Raw genomic sequence first — 14,771 nt, forward strand, 5'->3', positions numbered from 1 at the left:
GCTTTGACTTTGTCTGCCACAGCTGTTGCACAGCCTGTTTGAGAGCCAGACGGTCTCCTTCATTTTATTCTATGTAAACCAATAATCTCATTTTTTACATTGATAAACAGTAAATAAATGTTTCTTTGGATCAAAAGATAGCTCCTATAGGCGCAGACATTCTCATTAAGTGGATTATTAGGCTCACCAGGTAGCCAGATTAACAAACCCATTGGCACAGGGAAGATGACTAGGGACACGGCACGTGCCCTAGTTGCCTAGCTGTAGAGCACATGTATCTCTTATGATGAACATTTCAGTCAGAATCCTGAAGTTACAACCAGAACACTACGTAAGGGGTTGCTTGAGGTCAAACAAACCAGTCCCTCCTTTAACAACTTTTCCAACCACTAGGCACGCAGAAGGGGATCGCAGTTCATCATGGGCACCTGCAATAGAATTCAAACAAAATCATATTAGGATGTTTACAAAGGTTCCTCAAAGGTCAGTGCTGAAAAGAAAGCATTTTGGTTTACACACAAGAAGTCATCTGGTTCAGCCCCTCCTAGATCCAGAAGGGCACTGCCACCTACTGTTCAGATTGAATTTGTATTTCTGAGAGCAAGAGTCCAAAACTCTTTCTTCCCCTCCCTACAAGAACTATTACCTCTTCCCAATCTTTTTGTGTGAGCAGAGAATTAGGCCACACATTACTAAACTCTCCCTATTCAGCATGTGAACACAACACGTTCTGAATTCTAAGAGACCACAGATTTGACCTTCCAGTCAACATATTTTGATGATTAAATAGATTGCTAAAAAAAATACATCAGTGAGGCAAAACCAAGAAGATTCCCTTTTCATTGCTGCCTTTTTCCTTTGTTAGAGTGAATCCTTTTGATCTGGATTTTAAATCCTTCTGGCTAGATACGAAGAGAACTTCACTGGAGAGACATTCCATGAATTCTTTTGATTTTGTGGTTACTCGCTGTAACAAAACAGTGTCACAGAAATTTGGAAGCTCTCCAGATGACATGTCTGGCTAGGAATGTTTTGCTTGCACTGTTTTTATAAGCATCCAGGCTGTTTTTCATTCATGCTCACTATAGCAAGCCGGAGTTTTGTCATTAGAGCAGTAGGAAGATTGGAAATAAAATTGCTACACTTCTGATAAATTTGTGTCATCTGTATTCTACTAAGCAACTTGTACTGAACTTTCTATCATATAGAGGGTGGGAGGAGGAGCTGCACCACAGCACAGTGTATGGCATGTGCTTGCGGCTCTGATCTCAGCTACAGCTGAATAATTAAATAGCGGCTCCTAAATGTGTGTCAGCTGAAAGGAAAAAAAAAAAGCTCCTTTGTTAGATCATTAAACAGAAACAGTCATAACCGTCCTGTTTGCTCACATGATGTTAACAAAGAGTTATTCTTCGAGCAAACAGCCGAAGGGATCTCACTTCCGATGCAGTGTGCTCTCTGCAACCTAAACCCTGACCAGCAGTCCACTGGGTCACACCTGCACTCTAATGGCACTTTCGTTAGCTGTGCACAGCAGTCACAAGCCTTTTTTCCTTCTTATTGATCAGGACCAGAAGCAGGCACCCTTGCAGTATCTCTTTAAACGTACAGACAAGTTATCAGTTACGTTAAAGCAAGTTAGATCCAGACTACTGCAATCCACGTTATGACTTTGATTTCCATCATGGTGAAATCACTAACTCCCTCCACTTGTAATTAGTGTAGCTTTCCTGCAAAGTCACCATGCTCTTCTGTCAGTGTGCACTTCATGTCTTTATTCATAATATTATCCATTAATATAATTACAGTTCACTTGGCAAAAACCTTATCTTATTTCCAAGGCAATATGTGATATAACGTAAATCCAGAGAAAGCATGCAGCTGTGAGGGAAATAGCCTCTTTTACTCAATTTCACCCCAGATTTACAGTTTTCCTTTCCAATATTCAGATGAATTAAGTCAACTGTAACCAATACTATTCATTAAAGCCCAAACTACCTTCCAAGAAAAGGTATGAAACAGCATTAACAAAAAGGAATTCAGTGATAAAAGTATTTCTAACATCTGTGCAAGACAGTTTGAGATAGCAGCTGAAGAGATCGCGCTGAGAGCTTTTCTCATTTGTATTAGGTAGCAAAAGTAGCAGCACAGAAGCATCCAAGAAGGAGAGCATCTAACTGGCAAGTGACAGAAACCAAGACTATTTGCAAAAAGGAGATATAATTAGTATCCAAATCATGAGATCAAGCTAACTGTCTAATGACAGACTTAAAGCACAAGTTTTTTGGACAGGACTCCTAAATGTCAATGGCTAGTGCCATCTCAAATGCCCTAAATGATCCATGCAGCCGTGTGATCTCTACACCTTCCACAGCAGCAACTGGAAGGCAGAAAGGATACTCTTGGGCATCTCAAATGGCACCAGAAACCTACTATTAGACAAATAAGTCTCACCCTTCGTCTGTGTTTGAGGAAAAAAGCAAAGTCAGTAAAGTGCAACAACTGGAGTTATAATAGAGACATGAAAACAGGGCAGAGATGACAATTGTAATGGTTAGAGACAGAAAAAGGCAGATTTAGTAGTCTGTTAAAAGGCTTTGCTATAACAAATCTTAACAATCTTAAGGTTTGTTATAAAAATGCCTATCTAATTCTTAAAGAAAGGAGTCACAGGCCCCACAAATTACATGTGGGAGCTGACTTCATTTAAGCTGACAGAATTTTATTAAAAACATCTGGAACATTTTCCTAGGCAAGGGTTTAATTAAAATTTTAGTCTCTGGCATTTTTTTCTAATGCAGTTATGCCTTACTCAAAATAGTGGAAAGTTACAATGAAAATAAAGCATATGTGAAATGCTGCAGCAATATAGTTCAAACTAAACTATTTACCCATCATTGTTGCTTCCTTCAAGAACTTGTAGCTCGTTTCAAATGTCATCTGTTGCAGAGGGGAGGAGTTGGACTGAATTCCAAAACGATTCAGCGGTTTATAAAATCCTTCAAAACACATGTAATCTGCCACAAGTGAAAGGTGCCGAGGGTCTACCACAATGCCTAAGAACACAAGAAACCACAACAGCAATCATCAGAGCATTCAAGGGTTAAGGTATTTTTTTAAATAAATCAGGTCTAAATTAAACCCCCTGAGTCTAATCAACATGGAGAACATCTCTATTAACATTCTTCTGGCAATTGCACCTCTTTGTGTGTAGCTGGCTTAACTGCTCCCCTCAAATATCCGAGAGGCAGACCTCACTGTAATATAAACCAGTATCTCTCCAGGGAAGCTAAAATGTCAAGAATGCTGTAGGGTGGCAGAGTTTCTCTACATAAAACCAGTAAGGTTTGCATCATCTTTTGTTTATGCAGAAGGGGATCACACGTCCACCCAATCTGTGATGGGACAGAGCTCTAGCCCCTCACCTAGTGGCCTGCACTAGCTATGCATTGGAGTCAGAAAGGTTCTGATATTTTCTGTTCATGGTATTAGGCACCTACAGAAAACCCTGTTTAGGCTAAAAAGAAACACACTTACTTTTAAATAACGCTTGTGGAGTCAATGTAAGGGGGCATCATTAACAGCTCTGTCAACATTTACCTAGCAGTTCTTGAACAACTTGAAGGTCAGACCATTCTGGGCTGCCAGCTAGCAAATCTGTTTGATATAACTGTTTGCTAAAACTCCCACTGTATTAATCTTCCCTCTTTTCAACAGCTTAATTCAAAGCAAGACTTAGCTCACTTATGGCAAATTCAACACGCCTAACTTTAGCAGCCTATGAAGTCAGGCATCTTCCCTAAGCTAGTTGCCTGGACTCTCTGAACTATCTATGCAGAGAGAAGATCATTCAGATAATGCAGTGCAGCTATTTTAGAAAGACATAAACTGAACTACAAAAGGAGCCTAGACCCCCATCAGTAAAAAGCTAGAGCGAGGCAAGATTAATCCTATTCTCAGGGCCACTATGCAAGTCTAACATAGTTAGGTTCCTCAGACATTAATAGTTAACTCATCTGGACCTTCCAGCTTGCAAACAATAAATATGCCAGAATAGAAAAGCTCTGTGAAGGGGGGATAAACTCAATCTTGTCTAGTGAATTTTCTACTGATTAAATGGAACCTAACAATTAACTAACAAAGTCTTCACAGAAGGCACTATAATGATTAAAACGATGAAGAGGTGCAACTTAAAAACGCACGCGTAGGTGAAAAGATCATGCAAAACCGTAACTTTGTAAGCACTGTGGCTGGGTTTTCCCATCTTAATAATAAAGACTACCTTTAAAAATACAAAGAAATCTTACCATATACAGCAAATACATCTTTTATTTCCTTTATAATCACCCTCAGGGCAGATTCAATTCCGTAATTCTTAGCCATGGCATGAATATCATTGGAATAAAGTCTGTTCAGGTCCAAAATCTGAAAGCAAAAAAACCCCACAGATACAAGTTAGGACAGTACTTACTCTGTATTTCTGCATAACTTAAGCTAAGCTAAGATGCCTTTTTTCTCCATTTTTCATTAGCTTAAGCAGCACCAACAGCTACAGAACAACTAGGGAGCAGCTCAGAGTCAAATACAGACAAAAATGGTTCTGGGGATTTATGTCTAAGCTAGTGATCACAGCATTATACACATGAATAAGAGTACTGGAATCAAAACTCACCACAGGAGAAAAATGATCTGAAATTAGAAAAAGCAAACAAACAAACCATCCCAAGCAGCACAGGAACAGTTAAATCTTCCAAGCAACACAATGCAATGCCCAGTCTGTCTCAGCCAGCCAGAACTTTCAGCAAAAGCAGTAGAGAAGATGTAGCTTAAAAAATCCTGTACTTGTAGAGTTATGGGCTAGATGGCATAACAGAACTATTCATTTCCAAGTACTGCAATTCATTTAGATGGAAGAACTCCCTCAAGTAACATCTAGAGAGACAGAAGCACAGTGTGAAATTATCTGTCATTAGACACTGGGCTCCTGCACAAAAACTGATTTGCAAGCTGCCCTTGAGGGAAGGCTCTGCTCAGCTCTGACCATTATCTGGGGGCTAAAAAGGAGGAGGAAGAGAACTGAAGAGCTGAAAAAGCTACACATCACCCCTACTAAATTTAAATGGCATCCATCATCCACTGTCTCTTCCTAGAACAGAAAACATCATTCAAGTTCAGGATTATAAATAGATTACATACATCAGAGTATCTGAACAGCTCTGCAAGGTTTATCCCTTCGGTATGCAGAACGAGTTCCTTCTCCCCTTGCTTATTGGTACTTTCATTCAACAAGCATCGTATGATCCCCTTCACTTCATGAATGACCGTGCTCCGTGCAAGAGAGGCAAGCAAGGCGGAGAGATCAAAGTACACCTTCATCAACGGAAGTGTCAGTGAAACCTAAGGGGAATAAAACCAATGTAGTGTTGTTCTGTAAGGAAGCTTGACTATTAGGCTCAATAACCAGCCTACTTCTTTTTAGGCAAAAACCAGGCAACTGGAATTACCCTAGCTGTGTGTTTAGGAACATAAGCGTCTGACTAGAATTACAGCTGAACAATGCTAATATGAACACCCCAACCCAGGATCATTCATCCACATTGCTTTCAAGACCTCTGAACTTACAGTGATTGGGGTTTTTTTTGGTGTGTTTTTTTTGAGAGGGGGTGGGGGATGTGGAGGGGGTGTATATGTTTGTTAGGTTTTTGGTTTGTTTGTTTAAGATGTTTAGACTTTTTCAACAGTCCAGCCATTATCTTTATTCATCAAGAGTTAGGCACTGGTGCATCATATATTTAAAGATTAAAACACAATAAATCTGTCAAAACCCTGTTTTTAAAAGGAAGTTTCATCAGGCAGTCTGAAAGTTAGAAGTTACTAAAATTTATGTCAAGAAGTACATTTGTATTGCCACTTTTCTGTATCAATACAGGATTGCCAAGACAAAAAGGCAGCACTGCACTGAAAAGATCCATTTGTTATGGGAGCTATACGCAACCATTGTGCAACCACACACAGAAGTTTCCAGGCACCACCATCTTACCTCACACCAAAGTTCATTTTCGGTGTCAAATGTGTAATCCTGTATTGATGGATGGCTGTCCAGAACAGCATTTACTCGCAACTCTGCTGACTGAAGCAATCGACCTGTCTCTTTTTTAGGCTGAGACATAAAGGAAAGATGTTGAGTTTCATCACCATCTGCTCCATTCTGATCTTCTTGAGCACCAGGAATTTCTTCTTCTTTTTCTGATTCAGCCTCTTCATCTTCCAGATTCTCATCAACGTTTTCTTCCCCATTTTCTTCTTCACTCTCATAATCAACCTGCAAAGAAATAATGTTGTATTTATGAGCCAGAACACATACAGAAACAAAGCACACCATGAACAGTTTTATTCACTAATATTCTTGACAGCTGAGTTGTAAGTAGCTTGCCTGTGACACAATGAAAACGCAATTCTGTGGTAAAGAAAATAATATAACAGATTCAGTTCAGCCTCTATTTCTTTATAATCTTGCCATTATTCCTCAATACAGCCCGGGATGCTACAGGTTATTGAGACTGTATTAGAATTTAGTTCTCTCCCCCCCTTGAAAAAGGCTTTTCCCATAATCCAACTCTGATGAGTTGGATTCCCTCAGGATTTTCAAGTACTCTACCCTCTTGCGGAAATGAGAGCAACCCATCCTTTTAAGCAGTAATTATGAAGTAGTGAACACAGAGGAACATGCAGAGCCATGAAGAATATTTATTAAGAGCCACAGTACATTTTTAAAAGCAATTAAGGGCATGAAATTAGCAAAGGTAAAGTTAAGATGAACTACAGCACAGACAACCTGATTGCCAGACACATCTAACCCAATGCCTGATGAACAAGGCTTTGGAAAAATACAGACCTCTTCCATCTCTAACTTGCATGGTTAGTATAATAACTTGCATGGTAATATAACGCATCTGTATTACTCTTAAAGGACAGCAGTAACCAGGCTCAACTATGATGACCAAGGTCACCACAAGGTTCAGCCCACATCTTCTGCTATAGTTTTACCCCCATCTAAAATCAAAAGTAATCAGCACAAAGCAGAGACCTTCCTATCTCCTTTCAAGTGGGATTTGTTTTTTTCCAGCATTTTGCTTCAATGGAAGCTTTCCTTCCCAATTCAAACCAAGGCAGAGGAAATTGGAAATTGAAGTGCAGTGCTGAGCACTTATAAAATCATTACCTCTTCTTCCTGGTTCTTCCTCCGTTTTGCTTCTGTAGCATCGCCATCCCCTTCATCAGCTTCTGCGTCAACAATGTTCTCTTCTTCCTCTGCTGGTGCTTCCTCATTATTCTGTGTCTAGAAATCCATGACAGACCATATAATCAGGCTGACTGCTAGTAAGCATCAACTGCATCAAAAGGCTTTAGCCAAACATTTGAAATTTAACAATCCCTTGTTCAATGTTCTACCTTTAAGGACAAATTAATTTCTATAAGCCCACTACTATAAAGAAATAATAAACTTACACTCAAGATAACATAAACATTAAACAAGATGAACGTTTACAAGATAGATAAGCTATCCATCTGCTTATATGACAGTCCTTGATGGAAGAGGACTGGAAGAAGGAACATGCAAAAGCCTTTGAAGGAAAAAAGGACCCTTCACAAACTGTTACAAAAGGACACTGATTTGGGAGTAAATGGAGGGTATTATGCTTTTATCTCACTGAAGCTAAAATAAACTGACACTTTCAGAGTACAGTCTTAAGTAAATTAGGATTTAATACATGGCAACTTTAATGTCTTTGCTAATTTTACAAGAATGCAAAGACAGTTTGTGCATAAAGAAGATATTTAGGAAGTAATTTAGTATTCACACATTTCGTGTTCACACTGAAACATGCTACACTTTTCCAAATTTTGGTTCTCAAAAACAGGTAAAGGAAGTGAGGCATTTTTCAGGTAATGTTTTTCTGTACCTTGTCTTGGTCACCATCTAAATCCTTCCGAGTTGCCTTCCGGGCGCTGACTTCAGTAAAAGATGCCATCTTTGCATTCTTCCTTTTAATTGCTTCCAGAAAAATTTTAAAGAACCTGAAAGAAGCAGCAACCCAGAATGTCAAAGCTCAGCAGTACTGAAGTCAATTTCAAGTTGCCAGAAAATTAATTTATTTTGTTTAAGAAGCCAGTCAACTCATGACAGGACATATTCTCTGGTGGATGCAAAAATACTTCCAGGATAAGGCATATAATTTTTCTTCTCGTCTCCTTCACATTCCTTTAGGAATCAAAAGGTTGGTATCATGTCTCTCACAATCACAGATGTAGCCATGCATCCAAAACTTAAAATTATAAGCTCATCTGGACATAAAATCTGCACATCTTCAGAAGACATGGTTTACTACTGGACTTTCTTTTTACTTAAGCCAATGAGCACATGCAAAATTGTTAAATAAAGTTACCCAGCTTGAACTCGTGTGGCCTGATGGAGAAAGAAATCAATGAAACCTTTCTGCAAAACAAAAACAGCTTTCAGTAGACCCTTACCATTACATGGTCTACTTTTAACTACACAAATTTGGCCAGGTATGGGGAAAGGAAGCAGAGGAAAAAAAGGAAGCTGTGGGGGGAAGCCAGCCTCTTCCCATTTACTTATTTTTAAAAAATAACTTTAAAAATTAAAGTTTAGTTCTGTTCAATGAGAGCACCAAGGGGTGCCTAAAGTATTCAAACATTTTTGCTGATAATAAATATTTAAGCATCCAAAGATAAAGAATGAGATGTTGCTTATATGGCTCTTCTCCAAGTATATTGGAGACATGTGAAAGATCTGCTTTGATAGAATTCTGCACTGTCACCGCGCCACAGATCCACAGCTTTATTCAAGACACACAAAGCAACTGTGTAGATGCTTCAGCAAGTGCACCTGCAGAAAGCTGCTGCTCTGAAAGCCATAGCAGCAGTAATAAACAACATGCAGTGACCCTTAGAGGCCATGGAAAGGCAGAAGAAGAGCAAATACTAAAGTATATGAAAGCAAACTCACCTTGTTTCCATGAAATGCAAGATCTCCCTGGGCTTCACACACTTCTCCTCTCGGTAATATTCATGGGGCAAGAAATTGAATCTGATTTTGTAGAAGCGATGTTTGTTCTGCTTGCACTTCACACGCAAGGATTCCTCTATCTCAACTTTCTGCAAGACCTACAAAAGCCCCAAGCAGGAATGTTACTCCTTTGATGAAGACACTTCATTTACCTCCTGCAATTCCAATGCTTTCCATAGCAGACCAGAACTACAACAAGGCTAACTGGCACACTTTTCTGGAGGCTTTGTGGCAGTTCCTGGGCAAAAGAACTCTATCCTATTGCACTCTTTTTGGCTAAACCTCCTCCCAACAATTAACTTAAACAGTACTGGGAGAACAGCCTCATCTCTCACCTGAATCCTTCACAAGAGACTACACTTCCTAGTGAGCCAACAGCTTCCTTTTACTCACCCATGCTCATTGAGCATAACAGTATTTCAGCACAGAGCTGAGTCTTAACTCTATCCTTGCTACTTTCAACTTGAAATGAGTAAGACAGAAGAGGGTAGGGCAGGAAAGCACAAGAAAGAATGTACTCTTAGGAGGAGAAGCAGCACAGAATACATCAGGCTTCAGTATACTGAGTCTCCAAGGAGCCACACAGCCATAGCCAGATTAGCTTGTTTTGCTAAAGACAAAACAAAGCCCCTCCAATTCTAGAGTCTGACCAAAAATGAACTTCAGAAAAAAAACAAACAAGGCTATGGCAGCAAACATAATTCCTCCCTGCCATTATACAACTGCTATGTATTACCCTCCCCCATTAAGTTCTATAGAGAGTTTGTAGCCTGTGACAATATGGGTTAAACTGAAGTCTCACACAGCCACAGTAACCAATTCATTTCAACACTCCACTTCCTAGCAGCTATTACAGGTTCAGTATGCAAGAGGTGAAAAGAAAGGACCCTCTCAGTTTGCGCCCAAAGATAAGCCTTCAAAAATGGAAACTGCTACAAAGCCAGACTAACTGATGAGCTCAAATAGGAAACTTTGTTTTGCAGACTCTCAAAGGATACACTGAATAGGAAGCTCACCTCAGCTAAGCACACTCTTGTGAGCTGTTTCTTAAGCTGTTTTACTTTCTTGAGAGCTTTCTTGGTATTGAACACAGGAACACTCATTGTTGGAGTTTTAATATTTGCACTGGCCACCATCAGTATTTCCCGCAACCTTTAGATAAAGAATGATCTTTCAAATTAAGTGATAAAAGCACTATGCAATCAAACAAATATCTAGTTCATTTAATTAGGCAGCATGCAGCAACTGCCAGTACCACCAAAGCCATATGCATCAAGAGCCGTGGTTTCCATTGCAGCGCTTCTTTTCACTTTTCTGATTCCTCATCTGGCACAGCACAACAGTAGTCCTACTGCCTCAATTAGATTATCACCCCAATTACAGGAAGAGAGTAGAGATGATAATAAGCTGTTTCAAGAACAGAAGAACTAATGAAGCCTGTTTCCTACAGATGCATAATGTATGCTTCCTCATACTTTCTCCCCCTCCCCTGCTTCTCTGAAGTAACATCAACCAACTCCCACCTAAGGCATCACACCCACATATGTGGCCGCCTGAGGCCAGGGTCAGCACCCACATTATTCAAAACAAGCTGATGACAGGCTGGTGAATGCTTGCGTGCTGATAAACTCACTGTCACCAAGCAGAAGAGCCAGGGGAAACCTGGCTGCTATAAAACAGGTCTCTTTCTACATAATACTACTAAGCCTTTCTACCATAATACTAAACCTGCCAAGATTTCACAGTTGCAGTGAAATCTTGTCTGTGAAAGAAATAGGTTTAAAAGTTAGTATGGACAGAAGAGGTCGGCAGAGGGCAAACCCACAAAGCGCCATTTCTTTAGGCTTATACTGTACTGAATAAAATACAAATAAGCCATTTGCTACACATCAGATAAAAGTAAGGGGCCTTCACAGATATTTTGTACCTGGAAAATGAACCAAAACAACTGTAAAACTGTAAAATGTTAAAATAGTTCTGAACAGGCACAATTTAAAATTAAACTGAATGATCATCTGCTTTCAAATATACCTGCCAGTGAGATTAAGCATTATTATGTAAGTGCCAAAAATGGCAAAGAAACTGAGAACACAGTTTTCTCACCTTGGAATACCCAATGTGACATTCATTTCACCTCTGCCAGCAAAGTGGAAGGTGTTCAGAGTCATCTGTGTGGAAGGTTCCCCAATACTCTGAGCTGCAAGAAGACCCACAGCTTCTCCTGGGTCACAAAGAGATCGCTGCCACTTTAAATACAACAAATCCTTTAATCTGAAGACAGGAAATGAGGTTTAGCTCAAATGTAGTACAAAATAAAGAACTCAGAAGAGACTGAAACGTTGCTCAGTCCAATAAAGTTACCTCTTTCAGCCAATTTCTCCTGGTAGTTTATGGATAAATACAATCCAGAAACTGTAAAATTGCCTATCCCAATCTGATCTGACAAACAGAGCCCATTAACACAGAACTGGGGCCTTGGCCAAACCATATTTTACTTCTACTGCTAACTCCCAGAATGTCAAAAGAGAGTCCATTTACTCCCACTTGCTCATCTTAATTGCCTTGCTAACTCCAAGGTGTGGCAAAAGCATTTTTTGTTTTTTGTAAAGTATTATTTTACATGTAGAGGGACAGCAATATGTTGCTGTTATTCCATAAAGCCTCTGTCAAAGCCCTTAGCAGCACAGAAAATTCAGGTTTGGAAGAAACAGATGACCAGGGCCTCTCCACTTCACACTAAGCACACTTGGCTTTCAGGAACCATTCCAAAACGCATTACTTTGTTTCACAAAGGTTGCAACAAGAACAAGAGTTGATAAGGACTTTTCACTGAAGAGTTTAGCAAACTCAGTCCAAAAATAGGTTTGGGGGTTTTTTTGGCTCAGTGCAAAGTAGTAAAGACACAAGACTTATTACCTATCAGAAGAAAGTGCTGGGTGCATATAACTTCGTATGTTCTCAGATTCCCATTTTTTGATATAATCTTCGACTCCATTTTCAAATGTTTCTGAAACAGATGCAAAGTAAGTGTCTGGACGCCAAACACCAAGGCTTGGGTCAGGACATTTATTTGTCTTCTTCAGATACTTCCTTCGTTTCTTCTCATCTAGTTCATACCACATCTTCAATAACTGAAATTAAGAGGAGATTTTTAAGCAGAGTGGTTTATCCACAATAAGACCAAAACCACGTAACACTACTTCCACCAGCAATTAAGTGATGATGAAGGAGAAAAAGATTACCTGCGTAAAACTTAAGGGTGTACATGTAACACAGCAAACGACTCAGCTACAAATACAGTGTTCTTCATTTTCTGGTACTTAACACTTCTGATCACAGAATCACAGAATCACTAGGTTGGAAAGGACCTTCAAGATCATCAAGTCCAACCATTAATCCAGCACCACCATGTCCCCTAAACCATGATCCCAAATGATTTCAAGATTCTTTACAAACTTGAAATAGTCAGACTTATCTACCTATAGTAAATACTCCAGAAATCAGTGAAATACAGCCCTCCAAGAAACGTTTTAACTTGGGAATGAAACCCCTCAACATAGTTAAATCTTTACTTCTAGCTGACCATCACCTCACCCATCTAAAGCTGGCATAACAAAGCAGCTTCTCTGATTTTCAGTTGTCAACATGCAAGCCCAATAGTCCAGCAGAGACCTTAAACACAGCTTGCATCTTATGCATGCTGAGTCATTTCATTTCTGTTCTTCAGTTTGCTAGTCTTTCAAGTAACATTTCAAATGTTGCATTTAATAAAGGAAAAAGTTAATATCAACTTTAAAAAAATCAATAGAGAAAATTATATAAATCTATCTTTTATACGCCTTGCTGTGTTATGAATGAGGAACTGGACAGACTTCCATGCCACAAGCCACTGAGCTTTATAATATACTGAGACAGAGATAAACACGTATCTGCATCTACCTATCTGATGAAAGAAAAATTGAGCAAATAGTAAATGAATCCCCAGGCCAAATTGTTTTGAATGTTACCAAAAGTGCCAATACCAACACAAATTCAGCATAGCTGAATAAATGAACCAGTGATTATGCGTAACATTTGCAGACAAGCTAAGAGTGTTCTGTATATCAACACCTTCAACTGGGAGTTTCATGGTAACTGTCCACGTTCTACCAGGGCAAACTGCTTGTGAAAGCAAGGCTGTGAAGCAGTACCTGTTTGCATTTCGTGTCCATACATGCATTCTTCATTAGAAGCCATAACATATAGATTTAGTGCCTTCACATACAACAGACTTAAGCAAGAGTACCCTGCTTAACCAGGAAGGTTAACACCAGGCAGGGCTGGCTCAGTTCTCTGACCTGCGCATTTAAACAGGCTCTCATCCCGCTCGCACACATATCTCTATCAAGAGATCTACTTTGTGTATATGCCGGAAAAAACCCACCCAAACCCCATGCCCCCCAAAAAAACCCCAAACCAAAATAAAAACCTCACCACCAAAAACCCAAACAAAAACAACCCCCCTAAACCCACCTGCAAACATGGTCTGTTTTCTGAAACCAGTTTTACATCAAAGTTTTTAGCCTCTGCCCTAGCACTATGGCCCACAGGCTTTATAGCAGCAATAAATTAATCCCAGCTTCATTACCCACACATCTGACATACGATTCCTTCAAAAGGTAACCTGCATATGTAGACTGTGAAACACCTTGGGACAAAAAAAAACCATTAAAAAAAAAAATACCACTGAATTCTGCAAAAGGGCTCAGTCAATTCAACTGCTCCTGTGTTACCTGTAAAGTAGCAGGATTTCTTCCATTTTTGATTTCTCCTCCTGGAATCTGTGCTTTTACACTTGCCATTTTCTTTTGGGAAAACATCAGAAAACCTCCTTCTCTTTGCAGAGAGCTTTGGTGCCTGGCTCGCCACTTTTTGATGGCTTTGAACTGCTGGTTAGCTTGGTGAGACTCCATCCTTGCTAAAGCTTCATCCAGATGGTTTGCCTTCTGGATTACCTGTAAAAGAGTTATTTGTATGATTGTTCTTCTCTCTATGCTCACTGTAGCAGAAAGGGCAAAGCAAACTGAAAGGGTCTGCTGCTGCTGCTCAAAATGTTCATCTGCTGTAAAACAATTTTCAAAATTGGTTTTCAACCCAGTTGAGATAAAACTCATTACATCTTTATATGACTAGCACAATTCTTTAATAACCAGTGATGATACTGGTAGAAGGAAGTCATCAAACTTGAGAGACTAAACAGTAAAGTCATCTGTGTTGAATCCAACTGCAGAGTTAGAATAGAAGACAAAAGGGAGAATGCTTGGTGCTCCATTGAAACTGAGGCTGCTTAAATCCTGCCACAGACTTAAGATTTGCTTCTGTATTTTGAATATAATGGCAAATAAAAATGTAGGTTAGTCTGAGAGTGACTGAGAGAAACAACTATGCCAGTAGATGCCTAACAGATACGCTGGATGTTAACCATGCATTTCAGCCTTCCCCATGTAAATACTTAAGATTCAGCTGTTCTACCTCACAGTTTTCTGCAATGAAAGGAAACTGCTCAGGTTGTAAGAACTGAGTTTTAGGGATATCAAGCCCATCTTCTCCATACAGAAACTGCACCACGCTGCCATCACTATCTCGTACAGTCAGGTCATACTGAACTACCAGTCCTTCCAAATGTTTTATGATACACCTG

General features: G+C 39.6%; 1 protein-coding gene across 1 annotated transcript in view; it reads right to left on the reverse strand.

The window, feature by feature from the left end:
• Positions 1-214: 214 nt before the first annotated feature.
• Positions 215-14,771, reverse strand: part of POLR1A (RNA polymerase I subunit A) — a gene marked incomplete at its 5' end in the record, with an annotated part of 33,685 nt that continues 19,128 nt past the window's right edge. Inside the window, 13 exons of the mRNA XM_081999086.1 lie at positions 215-428; positions 2,892-3,056; positions 4,308-4,425; positions 5,197-5,397; positions 6,041-6,322; positions 7,223-7,339; positions 7,965-8,079; positions 9,032-9,189; positions 10,108-10,243; positions 11,195-11,362; positions 12,008-12,222; positions 13,864-14,085; positions 14,603-14,768. Coding sequence (XP_081855212.1) covers positions 328-428; positions 2,892-3,056; positions 4,308-4,425; positions 5,197-5,397; positions 6,041-6,322; positions 7,223-7,339; positions 7,965-8,079; positions 9,032-9,189; positions 10,108-10,243; positions 11,195-11,362; positions 12,008-12,222; positions 13,864-14,085; positions 14,603-14,768 — 2,164 coding nt within the window. The 3' untranslated portion in view covers positions 215-327. The remainder of the gene's footprint in view (positions 429-2,891; positions 3,057-4,307; positions 4,426-5,196; positions 5,398-6,040; positions 6,323-7,222; positions 7,340-7,964; positions 8,080-9,031; positions 9,190-10,107; positions 10,244-11,194; positions 11,363-12,007; positions 12,223-13,863; positions 14,086-14,602; positions 14,769-14,771) is intronic.

Source organism: Phaethon aethereus (genome assembly GCF_964289735.1).
Source record: "Phaethon aethereus genome assembly, chromosome: 4".
In the NCBI taxonomy this organism is placed as follows: Eukaryota; Metazoa; Chordata; class Aves; order Phaethontiformes; family Phaethontidae; genus Phaethon; species Phaethon aethereus.